This window comes from Physella acuta, unplaced genomic scaffold, assembly GCF_028476545.2.
Source record: "Physella acuta isolate Inbredline_101_S28 unplaced genomic scaffold, ASM2847654v3 ptg001680l, whole genome shotgun sequence".
Lineage (NCBI taxonomy): Eukaryota > Metazoa > Mollusca > Gastropoda > Physidae > Physella > Physella acuta.
In genome coordinates, this window is record NW_026733193.1 from 101,773 (window position 1) to 124,339 (window position 22,567).

The window sequence follows — 22,567 nt, forward strand, 5'->3', positions numbered from 1 at the left end:
ATCGCTCAAGTTGTATTTATTTTCATTAAGGGTCAGTTTTCATTTTGATGTACACTTAATTTTCTGAAATATTTGCTTCATTAGCCTACTTAATAGTAAATACCGTCTTCCAGGATTGGCTTAGCATAATTTCAACTACTTAATGCTTGCTGTGTAAGTTATTTTTTAAAATAAATTGTGCAAATTTAAGTAATTTCTTTTAAAAAAAAAATTATTTGTACTTGCTTGTGACATTTTAAACTAAGTAAATTTTAATTTGTGGAAAACAATTTCAGCTCCACAACACTAGGAAAGTTAAGGTAGCAGTCACTGGTAACAAAAACCAATTAAACATTTATCTACCATTAAATGACATTTCAGTTTGAAAGAAATTTGAAATACAGCCCCCCCCCCCATTTTAAAAAATCAATATGCCATGGAAAATACAACAAAAGAAAACAGGACAAAAAGTTACACTCCATATTTATTGAAAATACTGAACAACAAAATTTTTTTTTTGCAAACTTTTTGAACAAGTGAACCAGTAAAATTTACTAGTCACAATATTTATGTACTACTTGGTACTGTAAACTAACTAGACAATTCAGGAATTTATAATTAAAAGATTGCAGAAAGTGAGATTGTAGGTGGCATAAAAAAATTCCTGTGAAATGAACCAGCAGTCCAGATACAGGGAAAATTTATCAGATTATTGGAATTAAGTGGGTCAATTAGCTCGGGATTGTATAGCCTCAAATGTATTACATTGTGCTGCAGCCATTCATACATCTAAAAATGTACACTGATAAATTATTCTAGCGTCATTTATGACAGACACTCATATATGCACAGCTACATAAAGTATTTTAAGGAAAAAAGCATGAAAAATTAGATCTTCACATTAAAGATAATCTCCCATGTTTGATGATGACAAAGCTGAAACAGCTTACAAATTGTACACCAATGACATGAATCCTAAAGTAAGAAATTTTTAACCAGCGTTTTTAGTGTTCAGCTGACATACCTAAACTTGGGGAAATTAGTTTTCTAGTGCTAATGATTAATTTATTGGTTGTCGACCTTGAACATGTGCTGGATAAGCTCAACTACACGGTTGCTGTAGCCATACTCATTATCATACCTAGAAATTGAAAGAAAGAAAAAGTTCAAGCAAATATGTACATATACACTGAGATAAATATGAGACTGCACAAAATTAAAATCCTCAAGTCTTGTTCAGCTTGGGTTCAAATGGGTAACTTGTCTAGGGTAAAGCAAAAGTTGCACCTATATAACACAAGTTGGCTTCATCTGCCCACATGTTTAAGAGTTCTAAATATGTGTTAAGAATATAACATATATAATATATTACAGTAATAATATATTACAGTATTTTCACAAAATACAATTAATGACAAGAAATCTAAAACTTATAAATAGGTTAATACCTTTTAACAAACATAGTATTTAATACAAGATAAAATATAAGTTTAATATACTAACCATGACACCAGTTTAACAAAGTTATTATTCAAGGCAATGCCAGCCCTGGCATCAAAAATAGAGCTTCTGTCATCTCCCAAGAAGTCCTGGGACACAACCTCGTCATCAGTATAACCCAGGATGCCCTTCAGGGGTCCTTCAGATGCAGCCTTGATAGCTTTTTTAATATCGTCATAGGATGCCTACAAACAAGTAATAGTGTTATGCATCAACAATTTTCACACAAGTGAGAGTTGAACAATCCAGTGAAATAAAAAATATTACAACAAAACCTACCCCTCTTTCAAGTCTGCATGTAAGATCAACAACTGATACATCAGGAACAGGGACTCTAAAAGCCATTCCAGTCAGTTTTCTGAAAGAGGAAATAACAGTTACAAATCTGTTCATGAAATTTCTAAAGGGTTGCTGAGCATTAGAATTGTGTAACAAAAAATCCAGCAGCTTACCCATCTACAGAGGGAATAACTTTTGCAACAGCTTTGGCTGCTCCAGTTGAAGATGGGATGATGTTCTGGAAAGCACCACGTCCACCACGCCAGTCCTAATAAAAAAAATATTAAATATTAAAAAACCACTGAAAACAAAAGCACTTTATTGGTTAGAATGGGGGTAGGGGCAGAGGTAAAAAAACAAACAACCAAATCAACTGTTTACTTCAACCAAGATAAATTACCTTGTTACTGGGCCCATCAACAGTTTTTTGTGTGGCTGTAACAGCATGCACGGTTGTCATAAGTCCCTCAACAATTCCAAAATTATCATTGATAACTTTGACAAGAGGTGCCAAACAGTTAGTTGTGCAAGAAGCATTGCTGACAACAGCCATATCCTTAGTGTATTTATCTTCATTGACACCCATAACAAACATGGGTGCATCTGCAGATGGAGCAGAAATCACAACTTTTGATGCCCCACCACTCTTGATATGAACCTAAAATTTAGATAAAAACAGGTTATGATATTTTCTGACAAAAACTTCCAATTAACTAGTTGGCATGACAATACAATACTAATAGTGATACTAGAAAAAAATAATTCCTGCAAATGCTTTTAACAGCAATGAATAGTAGAAAAAAATAATCCCATTTTCAACTATACAAGATAAATATCAATATAATTTTAATAACTTACAAGTGCCTTGTCAGTTGTAGTGAAAACACCTGTTGACTCAACAACATAGTCAGCACCTGCAGATTTCCAGTTAATGGCCCCTGGATCACGCCTAAATTTGAATTAATTTAAAAAAATAATTTGATGGGAACTGTAATGGAAGAAATATAAACAATAGGATGCAAGGTCATGCCATACTGTGCACAACAGCTAGCCTGAAAGTCCAGTTTGGATCTTGGATTATATTCAATAGGAGTTCACCCAGCTGATTCGTACTGAGACTTGTGTTAGGGAAAGTAAAGGCCGGGTAAAGGTCACAAAAAACAGATGCACTCTACTACATTCGCCCTGTGGGCTGACAATTTTGAAATAATAGCTTATTACAGTTAACACTCTTAATCCTTGGGTTATAATAAAGTAATGTCATACTCTGCAAAAACAGTGATGAGTTGTCCATCAATCTCCAACTTTCCATCTTTCTGTGAAACAGATCCCTTAAATTTACCATGTGTAGAATCATACTGAAACATGTAAACCTGAAAAGAAAAAAATTGAGCAGTGAGTTTTGCTCCACTGAAAAAGTATTAAATTGCAGTGAAATAAAGCAAGCTTCATTTCATTCAATTTTCAAAAAGGTAATTTTAGCTCTAAGTCAACAGTAATGCATACCATGTAATCAAGACCAATAAAGGGATCATTGACTGCTACAACTTTAACTCCCTTTTGAAGAGCACATCTTAGTGTGAGACGTCCGATGCGTCCAAATCTAAAAACAAATTAAAACTTAATTGCCTTGATCACCCAGAAATGTGACGACTGAAAGAGGGAGCTTAAGAAATGTGAAATAGTATGTTGCATTTCTTAAAATTGAAAGAAAGCATTCAATCTTAAATAAAACAAGGCAGGCTACTTACCCATTGATTCCAACTTTAAGTTCAGGCATGTTGGTCAAATTTTAATGATTTCTGCAAACAAAGTTTAAATTTTAAATGTAGACCTAAGTTTTAAAAAAAATTCAGTTAAAATTTCTGAATGTCAAAAGGCAACACTGTCTTCTGGCCATGAATATAAGTAACTGGTGTGTGTAGACTAGTCTCTATTTTCCTGTGTGAAGACTAGATCTAGACTCTATTCTCTACTAAATAGGTGACTTAATCAGAATGGATTCACCTTTCTTTGGACTTACTAGATTCTCTATATCTAGATTTCTAGATCTAGATCTACTAAAAAAATGTTTAATTTCAAACCCAAAAGTTAGTTAAACAAACCCATCTAAAATTCTAAATTAATTAAAATTATCTAGATTCTAGAAAAAAGAATCTAAATAGATCTAGATCTACTGCATTATCTAAACTCAAGTCACTAGATCTAGATCTAGATGACTAGAGTAGAGTCTAGATTCTACTTCTAGTTGGTAACTGGAACAAATTTGAAATTCATTTTATGATTTATGAGATGAGATAAGAAGCTACTCTACAAATCCATGTTTAAATGAGGTACAATCTGTCTGGTAAAGTAATCAACTAACTAGATTAGATCTAGATGCTATAGATCTAGTCTAGAATCTAGATCTATACTTAAAAAAAATCTAGATTCTAGATCTATACCATTACCAAGAGTAAAAATCAGAAAACCTTCACCTTGGGTCTTCTGATATTTAGGAGAACTACGACCTTGACATACACCGGTACGATAAATGAAAGACATTTATATTTATTCAGAATACAGTATCTTGTAGTCAAATTCAAAATATTAGATGTATTACTTTAAAGCTGAAACCAAATAACTAAACTAAACATTCTAGATTATAATCACGGTCAGTAATTTATAAGACTTTGATCCATTTTGGCAGATGAGATTTCGCTTGTTCAGGACTAAGACCTAAGAAACTAACAGTACAGTCTAACACCAATCAATTGAATTTGATAAGAAAGTCTGGTTACTTTGTAAATGATGCTGCATCATATGCATTGAAAAAATGTCTCAGTTAATTATTTTACTTTGCATAATTATTTAAATTAGAATAATGATTAATAAATTACAACAATGTAAGAGCGCTTACCTAAGAGTACCGGTTAAGAATGATAGCTTAGTGCGAGAGAATTAACTGGTGTGTACTACGCATGTCTAAACTTTTAATGACGTCTTTTTCGGAAGAAAGCGGATTATGCCGATTGAAATCAACATTGAAACCAAGCTTTTTTTTTTTACTACAAAGGTTATGAAAAAAAATTAATTTGATATTATTTTAAAATGATGATTTTAATGTAAAAATATATAGATAACCCAAATTATAACTATTACTTTCTACAAAGGGTAAGGATTGAACTTAGAGAGGTCATGTTGAGGTTACGACCCTCAGATTCAGAGCAATGTCAAGGTTTGCGAGTTAGAAATAAATTGCTGATTCAGATGTGCTTTTTAAAAATATATTTAATAATATTTTAAAATAGTTAAATTTTCCATTATTATCAGTTCGCTTTAATACATTTTAATCTCAACTGAAGCTTTCACGATTAATCCCACATCGTAGACAAAGGCAGTTGCATCCCTTATGATTACCTCCTCCCCTCCCACCCATTTTTATAATCGTAATATAATATTTTATAAGCGTACCATAACTTATTGTACCAAACAGTGACATAAATTTTACAATAGAGAGACGTTAAGTATGTTCCTTTTGAAACCTAGGTGTATGCTTATCAAGTAGGCCTAGTCTATAGCCCCTTCCCCCCAGGAGCATAACAATAGCCTAACTGAGAAGTAGACAGAATATATAATTTATATAGAAAAAAATCGGGCCTACTTAAACCAGTGTCCGCCCCCCCCCCCCCCCACCCTTGAGATTTTAAAATGTGCTCCTCACCTGCCTCCGGGGAAAAAATATCTGAAACCCTGTGTATAATAACCTCTATAACGGGCCAACGTTGTTTTGTTTCTAGAAGATATAATAGTGACGTAGCCAGAAATAAGTTTTAAAACTTTATGTTAAGTTTAAATTGTTAAAGTATACCTAAACCCTCTGTTATAATACATTAGATAGATCTAGCTAGTATGTCTACTTTAAAAAATAATAATAAAGTGGAACTAGAAAAGATTGCAGGAAAAACAAGTTAATAAAAAGTCTAGTGACAATTTAAGCGCAATTTCCTTATGTTATCCATAACAATTTTAAATCGAGATAAATCATATATTCAGCAAATAAATAATGTAACACAGGTAGTTTCAATAATTCAAAACAAAATAGAAAAAAATTCATAAAAAACGTTTTAATAACAAGCTTTTATGTACTAATGCACTAAAAAGTAGAAAATAAATTATACACTACTATTTAAATTACTATAAAGAAAAGCGTGGGTCACTTTAGTACCTATTGGATACCTTTACTAATATTTGAGAAGAGACCCACGCTTTTCTTTATAGTAATTTAAATAGTAGTGTATAATTTATTTTCTACTTTTTAGTGCATTAGTACATAAAAGCTTGTCATTAAAACGTTTTTTTATGAATTTTTTTTTCAGTACTTTACATGTTTTATTTACAATAGTGTTACATGACTAAAAACCATTGCGCGTCTATTGAACGTGATGGCGCAGCTATTGAACCTGATGGCGCAGCTATTGAACGTGATGACGCGTGTGGTGTGGTTGGATAGACATGCCTACTAATTCGGTCCAAATTTTAATTAATTAATAAAAAATTAATTAGGCATCCAATTAAGTAAAATTTAGTTTCAGATTGCATTGTCTTCATGTCTTGACCCACGGGCCAACTGTGAATCGTATCGGTCAAGTAGAAGTTTCCGAATTTTCACTCCTGCGTTTCGATCTAGTAGACTGACGACAGACAGAGGAAGTGAGTTAAATAAAAGCTTATAAAAATCCTTTCGAACCTCCGCTCATTCGCTATGGTAAAATCCTTTCGAACCTCAGCGCTTTGCGCTAAATCATCCTAGGCCTACACGATGCTCAGATTAAAAATTCTTAATTAATTTTTTGTGACCAAACGAAAGGATATTTTTGAAAACTTTCTTCGGCAATATTGTTCTAAATTATGGCAGGAATCGATTGGTAAATGTTTCAAGTCGCTAAGTGGTCTGGTTGCCGAGATATGGGCAAAAAACTGCATTTTTTTTTCGAGGTTTTTTGGCTTTTCCGAGAAATCCAGGAAGGAATTCCTGGAATTTTTTTTTGGCCTATGTTCATCCTCGGAACTTGCTTAACTTATTTGCTTTTGGAACTAGTCCTCGATATAGCTTCGTTGAGGAGGAGATACGACTTAAAGACGACTTAAAGCTGCGGACACACATCCATCCATACATCCATCCATCCATTCATACATTCCCAGAAATGACGAGTTAATAATCGCAATTCTCCAGAATGGAAATTGCGCTAAAAAGTCACTGGAAAAAAAAACAGAAAAAAAAACAAAAAAAGTCACAGGAAAAAAAGTCACAAATAAATATTTGCATGGAACTTGTTAATACTTTTATGAATTATATATTCAGAGAGTGCAAATTAACTTAGGATTAATTAAATGTAATGTAATGTGTGTAGGTTTTATACGCATTGTAATTTTTATAATTCATCTAAAAATATTTAGTATGAAGTAGAATCTATGTAGATAGTAATTATGTTATTGTTAAACACAATATTAATAGTTAATAGCATTTAATAAAATGTTCCAACCTCATCGGTTTTCATCGTGTATTTTTTTACTACTAACATTAAATTTTCGTGAAATGGTAAGTTCATCTGACTTGCTGCCAACACTCATCGCAACAATAGTTATGATTAGTTCAACAAAACAGAAAGCCGACAAGGTTCAAAGGCTGTCATTTTTTTCCTAATAAAAACTGTGACTTTTTTCCCGTTCACCCTAGAAAATGCACTGCTGGTTTGATTTTGCCATTTTCTGACCGTAGGTAAACTTCCGACTATCGAAATGAAACAAGATCGAGCCTGCCGTGCAAACTAAACTGATCTCAAATCTCAGACTAGAGATCTTGATCTAGGATCTAGATCTAGAGTAGAGCAAGATCTAGAGTAGATTTCCTCACGCGGTCAAAGCCATATTGCGATCACATTCCCGTTTTCGCTTCGTAAAATAATTGTTTGGATGCTTTATACGAAACTACCGGTATCTGCTGTAAGCATGTCCATTTCTAAATATATCCAGGTCAAATTCTTTTGTTTTCTCCTTCTGGAAGACAAGTTTTTAAATTTTTAAGTTGAGGTATGACGTCAACCGGTGATCCCAGTTCCCCCGGATGAAAGCACTAGGTCCGGGATGAGATGAATAAAACTAACCAATCAAAGCTGTTTATAATTAGGTTAACTATAAATAGCTTCTACATATGTGTGGGACACTGTAAATACTATAGCTAAGGCTACTAAAGCAACCTGAGAGGTCAAATGGGGGTGATCGCAGCTGGGCTGACGATTCGGGTCGTTTTCCTCGCTGCGTAACCAATGACTTGAGCTAGACTAGCCTAGATCTAGATGCTCTATATTTCAAGCTAAGTCTAGAATATGTATAGTTTATACATTATTCTGTGGTTTTAAATTATTTCGATCATCTACTTCTTCTAGAACTAGTTTGTGTCTCCATATACAAGCATATCTAAGCAAATGTTAGGTTTTGTCTTGTTAGTAATTGTTACGTCCCTTTGTTATGATTATTAAAATTGCGTCCCTTGAGTTATCACTGGGTCATCCGTGATGTGTTGTTAATAAATTTAATTAAAGTGTTTTTTATTTGGTTTTGCAGTCTATTAATTAATAATACAATCAACAACACGTTTAAAAGTGTAAATTATTTATTTTAGCTTTTAAAATTGGATCAAAACGTAAAAAACTACGCTTGTTACGCAACAGGAAAATGTGACCGCCGGCAAGAAAAAAAAGGGGGAAAAAAGATCGCAAGCAGGCAGGTCACTAAAACTTGAATATCTCAAATACTATGCGTAGGAATACAAAATGATTTATAAATATTAGAGTAGAATGGCAGCGGAATAACACGGTACTTTCAGTTTGTTTCTGTGTGAAACGGGTACAAAATAGCGCCCGATGAAAATCGGGAGTTCGGATTTTTTTGCTATGTGTGACCGCGTTAGGAAATCTACTCTAGTCTAGTCTAGATCTAGATAGCTTTCCCTTACTTTCAGTATGTAGATTTAGATGTAGCTCTAGTTGATTAGTTTAGATTTTAGATCATCTAGTAATAATCTAGAGCAGGGGTCTCCAAACTTTTAACTTTTCATTTCGAGGGCCGCATTAACTGCCTTTATCATTATATTAATGATTAACTACTACTTCTCTAGGATCTAGATCTAGAATTAGATCTAGATCTAGATCTAGATCTAGATCTATAAAATTTCAGTTCGGAGGCCAGTTTCTTCCAGGCATGTCTTTGATTTTTCTGGGCAAAGTTCCTCAGCCATCACCAACAAACGTTGAATTCCGTGGACAAAAAGATCTCTGCGGGCCGGATGAGAGGACCTCGTGGGCCGCAGTTTGGAGACCCCTGATCTAGAGACTAGAATTGTACACGGTTGTGTTTATAATACGCTCAACCGGAGGTGAACGGGGGAAAAAAAAAGGCGAATAAAATACGCTAAATAGTACCTGAATAAAATGGAGTGCCCTAGATTCTATCTAGATCTAGATCTAGATTACTATTAGTTAAGGCTTAGTTACTAGTTAGGGTATACCGAGGTTAGATCAGCCCATCTAGATCTAGAATCTTGTAGTACTAGATTGTAGATCTAGTACGTAGTAAATTAAAATTAAGTTAAGAATAAGTATAAGTATTTTTAAGAGTGTGTGTGTAAATATAAATAATATTTAAGCGGGAGTGATCTCCCCTACACTTTCTCGAATATATATATTATATATAACACTGGCAACTTAGGATATAGACATGATTTTTAATCTATTTTTAATTAGGCTACTTCAACTTTTTAATTATAATCGAATAGAATCTCATAGAAAAAAGAATAGCAAACAATGTGCAAATCATTATTACTTTATCATATGCGTTTTTTTAGAAATTGCAAAAAGCTTAAAATACTACTTCTAGTCAACAGAAAATTCAAATTATTCAAAATTTGACGGAAGGCAGAGAATTAGGTCTTTTACTAGATCTCTAGTATGTGAATTTTTGTGTATCTTAGGCTAACATTGATTCTTAGGCTAGGTTTCTCGCTAAATAAAAAATGTACTCAATTTTCAATGTAAACATGACCACTACATAATATAGTTACATCCATACTTAATCCATTAGGCATTAATTTTGAGGTTTTTAGTTCGTTTGAAATTAAATTTCTTTATTACTTAAAGTATTGTCACTCACAGCTATCGCACAACACACCCTTCCATAACAACCCATGTTATATCACTCTTACGTTTGAGGCCAAGCAATCCACAAATTTGTTCGACTTTTTAATTGGCTATGCACCAGAGTTCCTCACTAGTGATAAACCAAATAGGTGTCACTTGGTTTTTAAAAAATAAAAATAAATTGGTTGTGGTGTGAGAGCCGGTCATAAAAAAAGTGCTCCAATAGGCCTGTTTGATTTCTTTTTTAATAGACTGATAAAACTAATAGTGCTTTACTTAATCGCTCACTTTTGTACCTACATCGTTGATATTTTAAAAGTGCTGTTAATTTTAATTAAACCAACTTTTGAATTTAGCCTCCATTTTTCAAACCAAATTTTAAAATCCTTTTCTGGCATATATCCCAGCCATCTATGGTTTGTTTTCAAAACAGGAAAATCCCTGCCATTTTGCTCATGGTAAACATTTTAAACAGTAATTCTAAGAAGGTCACTGGAACTAAGATGAAAAGTTGTCGGAAAGCATGCATTCGGTATGGACGTCATATTGTTGTTAGGAACAGGCCACGCCTCCAGGTTAGCGAGCAGTACTAATCTATCTGAAATAGTACTCAAGTTACAGGCTTTTGAAAATCCAAAAGTAGAATAAGTACCACTTCCGGTTAGCGGAAATCACTGAAAGGTTGACACAGAACTACAGATTTGATATAATACTTATATAAGAAGTTTCATTGGCCTAGCTGTAACGGTACTCAAATTATCGTGTTCACAGACATACACACACACATACGTACACACACACACAGACATACGAACAAAGTTGCAAAACTAAGTTTTTCCGACTCAGGGAGATGTAAAACTGATTTGTGAAAATCTTGATTTTGATTTTTTTGCACGATTATAATACTTCCTCTATACTTCATATACGAGAAAGTAAAAAATAGTTAACATTGCTAACATTTTAAAAGTTATCTTCCTTTGGTCTAGATTCTAGATGTATAGTCTATAGCATTAAATCTACATGACAAGTCTTTTACAGTCTTACTTTTTACTCTTTGGTACTGTTGTATTGATAAAACTTTTTGAAAAAAAAATGATATGCCTAACTAAAATATTAGTAAATAGATTACTTTTAAAAAATGTATTTTCATTGTACATTTTTTCTGGTCTACAGAATGCAGGCTCAAGACAGTTAACTGGAATTTTTAGTATAGGGATGCTGTTGTAATAATATTCTTAAAACAGTCAAGTGTAACACCTATACATTATTATGGATCATATGGAATTCAGCATTGCTTTGCCATCTCATGTTGAGTTCACCAAAGCGGGGATGGAGTGGAAACATATGAAACAAAGATTACATGCACACATTAATCACAGCTCTGATGTACATCACCAGCAAATTCAAGGTTTGGTGCAAGCATTTTTAATCAACATAGCTGCAGAGCAAGTGCAGGAGGTGTTTAACATGTTTGGACTGTCATATGAAGAGGCAATTAAGTTTAATCTCATTTTACAACAGTTAGAGGACGTTTGCTTGCCACGTTTCCTTATAATTTACAACAGGTACAAGTTTTTCACCTGTAAGCAGACTTGCAATGGTAAATTCAATGATTTTCTTAAAAATTTGGTCAAATGGTCTGAAAATTGTGAATTTGGTGATTTAAAGGACATTCTAATGAAGGATTGTATAATAACAGGCATCTCAGATAATGCTGTGCGCCAGTGTCTTATGGAGACAGAGGAGTTGAGTTTTTTCAAGTCGTTGGAAATTTGCAGAGGTGTGGAGCAGAGCCAGAAGATGAAAAATATTTCCGTGGCAACTGAGGGTACAGTGTGCGTAGACGCCAGCAGTAACACAGAGTCTCAGCATGTAGAGGTTCCATGTTTTAAGTCTTACAACGACATAAGCACCAACACCACAGTTGATTTTACAAGTGATGTAGAAAAAGATCATCAGAACGTTTCAGAATTAAATGTGTTTCAGGAGCTAGAGGAAAATAAACTACAGAACCAAGCAATACAAACTGAATTAAAGAGTAATGTTTCCACTTTGGCCAGGAGTGAAAAAGATGTAGAGGAAAAAAAGTTGACAAAGCCAAGAAGGTCCAAACGCTGCAGCCGTACTCATAAAAGTACAATGTCATTTCTTTGTGATAACTGTGATAAACGTTTTCCAGATCAATTATCAATGAAGCTGCATTTATGTTCTAAAGATGAGCAGAAGAAGCAGACTGTTAACTTAAAATGTCGAGTTTGTAAACTGGTTGTGACAGACAGGAGTGCTTTAATAAAGCACAGGTTAGTCCATAAAGGTGAGAAAAGATTTAAATGTGAAACTTGTTCAGCTAATTTTAGCAACGCCTCCCACTTAAAAGTTCATATAAGGCTCCATACAGGGGAACGTCCTTTTACTTGTGATACCTGTGGGGCATCATTTCCTGAATCCTCTAAGCTGAAGTCGCACTTGCGCAAACACACTGGAGAGAGACCGTTTACGTGTGAAGTTTGTCAGAGAAAATTTGCTTGGACAGCAGCTTATACTAGACATTTACGTACACATACTGGTGAAAAACCATACACTTGTGAGTTCTGTGGGGGGAACTTTGCAGATTTTACATCACTTCAGCGCCACAGGCGAACTCACACAAAAGAGAAACCATATTCCTGTGATACTTGCCAAGCAAAGTTCACTGACCCTTCTGCTTTGAAGTTGCATAAAAGAGGTCACACAGGCGAGAGGCCGTACACTTGTCAGAAATGTAAATCTTCATTTGTACGGTCTCAACACTTGAAAGAGCACATGAAACTACATACAGGAGAAAAACCTTACGAGTGTAAAACCTGTGGTGCCAAGTTTGTCGAAGCATCAAAACTGAAAAGCCACATTCGCAGACACACTGGTGAAAAACCATATTTATGTAAAATTTGTGGCACCAGTTTTGCTTGGACGGCGGCTTACACTAGGCACATGAGGACACACACTCGGGACAAGCCGTACTTTTGTGATTATTGTGGATCACGATTTGCCGACCATTCCACTCTCACTCGTCACACAAGGACTCACACGGGAGAAAGGCCTTACGTCTGCAAGGATTGTGGATCCAATTTTGCGGATAATTCTTCTTTAAACAGGCACATGAGGATTCACACGGGTGAGAAATCCTATGTTTGTGAAGTTTGTGGATCATCGTTTGCAGTTAAATCCTACCTTGTTAGACACATGCGTACCCATACTGGAGAGAAACCATATCACTGTGATACTTGCGGGTCAAAGTTCACTGATTCATCTAAACTTAGCCGGCATAAGAAAATTCATTCAAAATCTGCTGTGAAACAAACTGTTGTTGAAAATCAGGAATGTGAAGAACAGGAGGAGCAGTTTGCCCAGCTACAACCTTTACATCTGGTACCTCAAGACTCAGATCCTCTGCAGCTTCACCACCAGCACCTCCTTGACTCCCACCCAGCTGAACAGACACCAGAAGAGCAGCACCCCATGACCTTAAATGAAGATTTGCAGCACCCACTTTTACTGTCAACAAACTTAATTCCTCTCACTCATATGCTACCATTTAATGCATCAATCATTTCTTAACTTTCTGTTTCTAATTTAGAAATTTAAAAAAATTGGCAGCAAATTCATTTGTTGAAATGTATTACAATATTTTACTTTACCAACTTATTAATCTCTGTTATTAATTTTCAGTATACAATGTAATAATAATACTTAATGGGTTTAGGGTTTTCTTGTGTAAATTACCTAATATAAATCAACAATTATATTCTTTAACTGTTGTTACAAAAAAATGTAGACTTTTAAATAAGTGTACATTTTAGACAGATGACTTCCAATGAGGCAAGTGCAAGCTAAAGCTAGGGCAGGTTTCTTGTGAAAATAACCTGATAAAAACCAAACAATTATATTCTTAAACTCTTACAAGAAATAAAAAGTTGCCTAGATGCTTTAATAAACTATGCACATTTAGACAAGCAGATTTCAAGCAAGGAACGCAAGCTTGTACTAGGGTAGCTGCAAAAGGTTATTAAAGTATACTTTCCTAAAAATTTTCCTCTACTTCATTTAACATAAAATTGCTATGAATTTAGCAACTTTTTGATTGACTTATATTTTTATGTCTTTACTGAGTTTTTAACATTTTTAACTCCATATTTAGTTCATCTACTACATAATGAAGTATAAATATTACAATCTAATCAAGACATTTTGTAATAGAGTACCAAAGGGATTGTGCAATTTTATATAATGCAAAGAGAGTGGGGAGGTGTTTATTTAGGGTAGGTGTTGATACATATTGTACAACCACTGTCTTTGAACTTTTAATCCTCATTTTGCAACATTTAAAATGGGTGGATTGACTCCATTGGCTTACATATTCTTTCTTTTTAATCATTATCAGGTTTCATGATTGTTTCCAATGATGGTACAACATGCAATTTGCTTCTACACTGTGATTCCCATAGTTTGTTTGTACATTTTTTAAATTCAAATTTTTTTTTGTGCCATCAAATTGTGTTGTGGATCCTTGAATGTTATGTAAGAGGTGTCATACCAGTAGATTTCACAGTTGATGTAGGTAAAAAAAAAATTTCTTCTGATTGTTTATGTTTGATCTGTTGCAGAGTGAACTTGTGTAAGTAAATATTTTAGATTTGTGTAGGCCACCTCTCCTGTTTTTGAAATTGTAATTGACAGTTCTTTAATTAATGTTAAACACAAGGCAGAGCTTTGAGCATTAGTTTAAAACAGAATTATCTGTTTTTGCTTATATGCACAATATGTTTCAGACTGCAACACATAAAACAATAAAACAAATTAAAGACAATGATCTTATCACTTTAAATTTAAAAAAAAATTATCTGTAAAACTTACCTGTTTGCAAAGTGTTATCAAGCTTTAATATACCCCAGCACTGTACTTTTGTACAATATGCTGGTTATCTCAAGAAATGAATTTAAAATGACTATTACAATTAATTAGACAATTACTGTAAATTTTCCACACATTGTGCTGTAAATTTAGCATTATAATCTGTATGTCCAAACCATTTATAATTTTTTTTATTTATACGCTGCTGTGACCAAACCTTTAGAAATTGCTAGTTTAGACCTTTAGATAATAATTTTTACTTATATTCTGTAGTTGATTTATGTAATAAAATGTATTTGTTGATGCTTTATAAATGTCTCAAAATAAGATGATTTACAATTGCATTAAGTATGAAAAATCAATTGAAATTTTAGGCCTATTCTATTGAGGTACTGTGCAATTTTTAAAAATGTTTTATCAAAATATTTAAGTAATGAAACAAAGTATTGAAACACATTGTTTGATATTATTATACTTTTATTTGAGTATTTTTTAATTACATTTTTAAGTATTATTACATACACATTTTTACAAATATATTTTAAGAAAATATGAATACTAAGCTATTGTCAATTGTAAATTTTCTAATTATAAACAACTAAAATAACAACAATCATTTCTGATACTTCTACCACTTTGATTTTGACTTTGAAATTAAAACACGTCTTTTATCTAAGGAGAGTTGTTTTTAAAAAAGAATAATATCACATGTTTAACAAAGCATGAAATCATTTGTAGATGAATCATTTTTTATTTTCTGTATTGCAAACACCTCTCTGCATATTTGAAATAACTGTAAACCTTTAAGTATTAGCTAGCTATATTTAACTAAGTAGATTTGATAGTATTTTATTTAGCCCTTAAAAAAACCAGTGTGACGAATCAATCAGTTGTTTAATGTAAATTGTAAATTTAAAATGAATAGTTCTTAAATTGAGAAGAAATGTGTCTGTACTTTATATTTCTATAACTATTGTTCCCAGCTAATTTAACATGGTTACCTTACTCATTGGCAAAGAGTAAATGAGATGTGAAACAAACCATGGCATCATGTTTTTTGTGTGCCCCTTATATTTTGATAATAATATTTCTCATAAATGAGATCTAGAAAATAGTTAATAAAACAGTAGAACAAAACGGTGTCAGGACTTTTTCTTTATGTATTTTAAAATTTTTTTTTAATGAATTTGTTTTTATTTACTGCCTGTTAATGCCAAATTTAATATTCTTAATTTCTAATGTACCATAATTTAGAATCCAAATTATTTCTGACTTTTAAATCTCATCACATTTTTAGTCAGTATACATAGTATTATGGGAGGTCGTGGCCTAGTGGTAGAGAGCTAAACTGCTAACCCGAGAATCTTGAGTTAGAATCCGGGTAATAATCAATGGACCTTCCTTGAATCCACCCAGCTCTGATGGGCACCTAACTCACGTTAGGGAAATAAAGGCGGCTGGGTATAGTGCTGACCACGCTATCCCTTCAAATGCCGAGGTCTCTGAAGCAGATGAACTCTACTTCATCTGCCCCATGTGTCTCGGGCACAAACAGGAAATGATGATGATACATAGTACTGGCATTCTTAAAAGATTATAAAGCCAGGCCTTACTTTTTAAAAAATAATTTTTGTCTTGGATAGTTCAATGAATAATGGACTATTTTCCCCAAATAAGGCCTCAACACCATTTACATTTAGAATGGATAGATATTAGAGCACATAAATAACTGCTAAGCTACAAGTCTCAAGTTGGGATCATAGTCTTGAGTCAGTGGGACTTCCCTGAGTGTACCCAGTATTACAGTTTATGTATTTATATACACAACACTAGTTACTTCTAATCAACTCCACTGTCCTACACACTGCTTCTACTTCTACTATCTCAACTATACCCTAGCTAATCCAACACAACTATCTCCTAACAATATCTATGTCCAACTCCTACACATCTTAAGCACCAACTTAGGCTTATGAGCTGACTTTCAAATGTGACCGGTCAGTTAATTCCTATTGGTAGGGCAATGTTATTGGTTCCATGTATCTCTTTTCATCAGTGTCCCCCCCCCCCCCCTCAAACAAAATGGAATTTATGTAGAAAATATATACTTTTATCAGTGTCTGTCCCCCAGAAAATTAAGTCTGCACAACCTCCTCCTCCCCCCTAAAAAATATCAAGTGCTCCCCCCCCCCCCCCCCCCCAGAGAGAAAGAAACACTGATTGATTCTGCATGATGATGTCTAGCTGACCTACACCATTCTACCTCTTTCCTTTCTTAGAACTGTTTTAGAGTATTGTCTAACTAGCATTATCACTAATATACATTATGATTATATTATATCATCCATGACAATTCTAGAATTGCAAAAAATGTATACAATAGTTTAATAGTAGTACTAAGTTGATCAATTACTAAAATTGATTGCCCAACAGATGTATGGTAAATTAAAAAACAAAGAAGGGTTTTAGATTTATTGTATTTAAAAAAATAACTAATTAGGAACTAATTAACAGAAAATTAATGCATTATTTTTTTTTTAAGTTAATGATGAACACAAATGTGTAGCAGTTAAAAATAATTATATGACCAGACTCCAAAAATAAAAAAAACATCTAAAAAAAACCTTCGTTTTTATTTTTAAATGCATTTAAATTTTTAAAAATAATGAAACAAACTTGATTTGATCGCTAAAATATGTAAGATATTTCATGAGTGACTTATGTTTTATTAAAGAAAGTAAGTTTAAATGGAATTGTTGTAGAAGTGGGTTAAAACTGAGATGCAAGATTGGCCACAAACCCGCAAACAAACAGACATTGTGAACTAAGTGAAAGCTTATAATAAGAATTTAAATGCACTGTTTTGTTATAGGTAGGCTTGAATCAACATCATACTTATAGCCTTATAACTATTAATAATAATAGCGAATAAGTAATAGATCTAGGAATATTCTTGTAATTTGTAAGTAACTTTAATTAATATATAATATATAATATAATTATTTGCATTTTTAAGTTCAAGTTAATAGATTTTCCATTGAATTTACTTATTTCTTTTACTCTTCTTGAAGACAAAAAGAAAATAGACACTTTTTTAAACATTTCGATTGTGCTTCTTAATTAGTTTTATTAAATTGACTGTGCTTTGCTGCGAAATACTTGTCTATTATAGCTGTGTCTGTAATTCGTAAAAATGTTTTAATTGTTACGTTATTTAGTATGATCTTAAAATAAACTCCATTGTAAACAGTAAACAAACAAAACATTCCTAAAAATCCTAAAATCCGACAGAAAAATGGCATTTTTAATTAGAACCTAGATCTAGATCTAGATGTAGAATCTAGATCTGTAATATTATAATTATAATTAGAGTTAATTAAAATCTCAATAAATTTTAATTAATAATTAAGTTTAACTAAAATTCTGCAATCATCTGACTGAAAGCTGCGAAAACTCAGCTGAAAGAGAGAAACAGATGAAGTGAAGTCAGAGAAGTTGAATGAAGAGGTAACAAAATAGATAGATTCTAGATTCTACATCTACATATTTTTAAATAAAAATTGTCAAATCTCCAGTCTACACTCTACTCTACACACTATTAGTAACAATTCCATTACTACTGTACCACAAAAATCACTCAAATCACTGTGTTGCTTCATAGGTCATAGAAGTAAAATCATACATGACAGTGGTTATTACAACAGGAGTTGTCTTTTCATTGTCATGACAGTTTTGTCTGTTCAAGTTGTTAATATCTCAATAAATAAATAATTGAAATTTGGATGTGACTTTATAACTATTCTAGTTTAAGCTTCTATGAGAGTGCTACATAACAAAGTACTAGTTAAGCAGATTGTGAGATTAGACAAGTGTTGTTGAAGTTTTACCCCAAAACATTACCTAAGTAATTCTATTTTCTATCTCAAAAATGCTTAAAAGGATTTAAATTTTAATGCAAAAAGTGCAATACTGTGACCTGTACTGTATTTTCATAATTAAGTTGATAAATTGGCATACATTTAAAAACAAAAATCACCTTAAATAAAGTTAAAGGTTTTACTATTGTAGGCTGCAGACCATAATTTAGCTAAGCTTACCCTGCTTCATAAAATCAATAAAACAAGGACATTAACTGCTTTAAAATAACACCTGCCTATTGACCCATGGGGGCCATGTCGCTCGATGGGTCAATATCGAAATTAATTGTAAAGTGAATCTATTAAAGTAAAAGCTAATTATAAAGTGTATTCAGTTTTTTAATTTAAAGTTTTAATTTAAATTCATCTGCATCTACCATAGTGTAAAAATGTTTTACCTTTTATAGAAATAGAAAAATGAATAATAATTTTACCATGCAATTTTTATGAATACTAATTTTTATTTTCAAACAGTGACTGGTTGCAGGGTTGTCAAGCCAAAGGGGATAATGGGAACAATCTCTCTTAACATTGCTGTTTATTAGAATTATACTTGAGTAAGTAAAGATACTTATCTGTAAAACAATCTAATGGTTTTATTGTGATTTTTATTAATTAGCTATTATTTGTCTAGTTTATAGTTAGAGAATGATATTTGTGTTTCTCATTCAAATGATGTGATAAGAGTAGTTTAGTCTCTTCAAACTTGTGTAAAATATCAGATTAAAACCAGCCGAACCACTGGTTAAAATGGGGTGGTATTGATATTATAAGTCCAATCATAAGATCCAATTATCTTACAATATATGTAACAATTATCATAACATGCTGCTTTTTCTTGTTTGTTTCAGATAAATGAAGCTCATTTCCTAAGTTATACCAGTTAGCAGTAAAAAATTAAGACCAAAAACAGTATGCCAATGGCAACACTATGTTGAGAGCAAATAAGAAACATCCATTACACCCAGCATCAGATGCAACTGGCAAGGGAGATGACTTTGCAGTGGTTTGTTCTGACAATCTTCAATGGCTCAGCAAGGATTTCTCTCTTTGGAACAAGCTCAAAGCTCTCATGTTCAAGAATTTTAACCCCAAGGCTGAGGCCAAATCTGCATTTTTTCTTGAGCTGAAAACATATTTAGATCCTCATAATTTAAATAATGAATTGGGGATTTCGGAACCAGATTTCAGTAAGTTGGATGAGTTCTTGGCTAAAGTGGAAGATCATTGCTTGTCTAGACTATTTTCAAGGCTTGAAATGCTAAAACTACTGACATTTGATTTTTGCAAAGAAATTAACAAAAAATGTGATAAGAAATATGTGGAAGTGTTTAATGTAGTGTCAACATTTTGTGGTTTGGATAGATTGCCAAGTTCTTTCAGAGAAGATTTTGTCAGATTTTGTTCTGGGATTGAAGAGAAGGATAAACAAAAATTAATTAAAAATTTGTATACACAAAATAAAAGCAGTGAAGCTAGTGAGATCAGCTGTAAGGTCAAGATTGAACCTGAAAGTGTGTGTGAAAATGAAAATAAAACTGACAGTTTACCCAGGAGTAAAAGAAATAATAAAGCTTTAAAAATAGAACAGAAAGATGCATTATCTAACAGGGGAAACTACTCTATTGTGAAAAAACTCAAAAGATTAAATCAAAGTGAAGAACTAGCATCAAATAATTTGAATATTAACTCTGAAAAAATCTGTACAGTAGAACCATTACCCACAGAGTTGAAGAACAAATTTACAAGTCTGAGATTACATAGAAATACATCCATTGCAGATGATAAAGACACAAAGGCAACTACAATTCTAAATTTTGCTTGTCAATTGTGTGGGTTGGACTGTAGCAGCAGCAAGGTGTTAAAAGTTCATTTAAAATCCCACATCAACCAACACAAATGTTCAGTTTGTGGTTCACTTTTTAGACACAAAGCTAGCCTGAAACAGCATTTAGAAATGCACAAGAATTTAAACTCAGGAGAAAATTTAAACGGGCAGGCACAATCTGAGTTAGAGTTGAAATCACATAAAGATTGTCGGAAGACATATAAGTGTAAAAAATGCCAGGAAGTGTTTACATATTATCCAGCATATGAAACCCACATACGAACGCATTCAAAAACCTGTTACTTAAAATGTGGGATTTGTCATAAATTTATTAAAGGGCAGGCAAAGCTGAAACGTCATGAGCTCGTTCACACTGGCCGAAAACCTTTTTCATGTGAGTTCTGTGGTACAGCTTTTGCCGACAAGTCACATTTGAAAGTACATCGCAGAGTTCACTCTGGAGAAAAACCTTTCAAATGTCTGAGGTGCGATGCAGCCTTTTCCGAGTCTTCAAAGCTCAGAAATCACCTGCAAACTCACACAGGTGAGAAATCATTTGTCTGTGAGTTTTGTGGCGTGTGCTGTACAACGCTGTCCAGCTTAAAAAAGCATAAGAGAACTCACCCGGGTCAAAGTTCATCCAGTGATTTAACTTCCACCGGCGACACGTCAAATACAAATGTGAAACTTCAGTCTGGTGAAAAGAAACACAACTGTGAGATCTGTGGTGCGTCGTTCACAGAGACAGCTAAACTCAAACGGCACAAAATGGTGCACACAGGTGAGCAACCTTTCTCCTGTGAGGTGTGTGGTAAAAGATTTGCGGATAAATCCCACCTGACCGTACACCTGCGCATCCACTCAGGTGAGAGACCATTTAAATGCACCTTCAAAGACTGCCTGTCGGCGTTTGTGGAGAAGTCAAAATTAAAAAATCACATGCGTCGACATACTGGTGAAAAACCTTACATATGTGAAGTATGCGGCACCTCATTTGCCGTGTCGTACAGTTTGAAATCCCACATGCGGACACATACGGGAGAAAAACCTTATAGCTGTAAGATCTGCGGATACTCTACCTCACAGTCGTCAAACCTCAGAACCCATATGAATGTTCACAATGGGAAAAGGCCACACCCCTGTGACAACTGTGAGGCCTCGTTTAGTGAACTCTCCAAACTGAACAGACACAAATCTATTCATTTTGATCCCACTGAAAATGAAGTGTCGGATCCCCAATCTCAATTAAAAGAAAATGGTATGAATGAAAATTATTTAAATAAGGAAACACTTCAGGAATTAAAGGGGGATAATTTTCACTTCTTTGATACCATACAATCCTCTGAGCATGGTTGTAATATTAATATTCATACTAATGAACAAATCAATGGCAATGGTTACAATTTTGTTCCTGCTCATAGGGACGACTCAGACATTTCCCAAGCTTTGTCTCTGATTAATGCACACCAGTATGCCCTAGGTTTGGGGACGTCAGACACCCACTTAGACACAAACTTCCTTGGGCCCAACTGCCAGTCAGGTACCCCCTTTCCACAGTCAAGTAGTCCCGCTCATAAACTTCCAGTATATGAGATTGGGCCCCACGCCATGGATAAGAGAAAGCTGTATGTGCACCAGGCACTGGATGCCTCAAAAGAGGCAGAGAGCTTAGGGGGACTACCTCTAGAGCCCATTCATTCATTACCATGTCTGGCTCTGAACAAGGACACTTACTTTACAGATGCCTGTCTGAATGTAGATTTGGGAACTTTATAATGGGTAAATGGTTGGTTTAAAAAACAATGAAAGGAACGTAAATGAAACAAATTCTGATTTGATATCTTAGTTTAATCAGAATGGATGTAAAAGTTGTTTTATTACCATGGCAAAATTTTGTCTTTTTGTCATTTTTAAAAAATTTGTTTTCATATCTACATGGAACACACAGTCAAGCATTATTTATTGTCATAGGATGAATGCGGTTTTCAAAATGTTAT

At 33.5% G+C, this 22,567-nt stretch overlaps 2 protein-coding genes across 3 annotated transcripts; one reads left to right on the plus strand and one right to left on the minus strand.

Moving 5' to 3' along the window:
* Positions 1–450: 450 nt before the first annotated feature.
* LOC131929820 (glyceraldehyde-3-phosphate dehydrogenase) lies at positions 451–4,765 on the minus strand. 2 transcript variants are annotated; one of them, XM_059286210.1, is made up of 10 exons: positions 4,658–4,765; positions 3,510–3,560; positions 3,265–3,361; positions 3,025–3,131; positions 2,617–2,707; positions 2,159–2,416; positions 1,932–2,026; positions 1,759–1,837; positions 1,483–1,664; positions 451–1,120 (listed from the first exon to the last, which is right to left on the minus strand). In XM_059286210.1, the coding sequence occupies exons 2-10, from the start codon at positions 3,536–3,538 to the stop codon at positions 1,045–1,047; spliced, it is 1,014 nt and encodes a 337-aa protein (XP_059142193.1). In that variant the 5' UTR covers positions 3,539–3,560; positions 4,658–4,765; the 3' UTR covers positions 451–1,044. The 2 variants fall into 2 exon arrangements, with proteins under 2 accessions (XP_059142193.1, XP_059142194.1); XM_059286211.1 differs by lacking the exon at positions 4,658–4,765 and adding an exon at positions 4,209–4,232.
* A 6,349-nt stretch (positions 4,766–11,114) lies between these two features.
* On the plus strand, positions 11,115–22,363 carry LOC131929811 (uncharacterized). The gene is given in 2 exon segments (XM_059286200.1): positions 11,115–13,557; positions 19,645–22,363. Coding segments are annotated over 2 exon segments (5,055 nt in total). The 5' UTR covers positions 11,115–11,204; the 3' UTR covers positions 22,347–22,363.
* The last annotated feature ends 204 nt before the right edge of the window (positions 22,364–22,567 follow it).

Excerpts from the sequence above, each read along its gene's own strand:
- LOC131929820 (XM_059286210.1), bottom strand. The coding sequence starts at position 3,538 with ATGCCTGAACTTAAAGTTGGAATCAATGG. Across the intron at positions 3,362-3,509 it reads CTTAAAGTTGGAATCAATGG|ATTTGGACGCATCGGACGTC; the intron begins GTAAGTAGCCTG and ends ATTTGTTTTTAG. Across the intron at positions 3,132-3,264 it reads TTATTGGTCTTGATTACATG|GTTTACATGTTTCAGTATGA; the intron begins GTATGCATTACT and ends TTTTCTTTTCAG.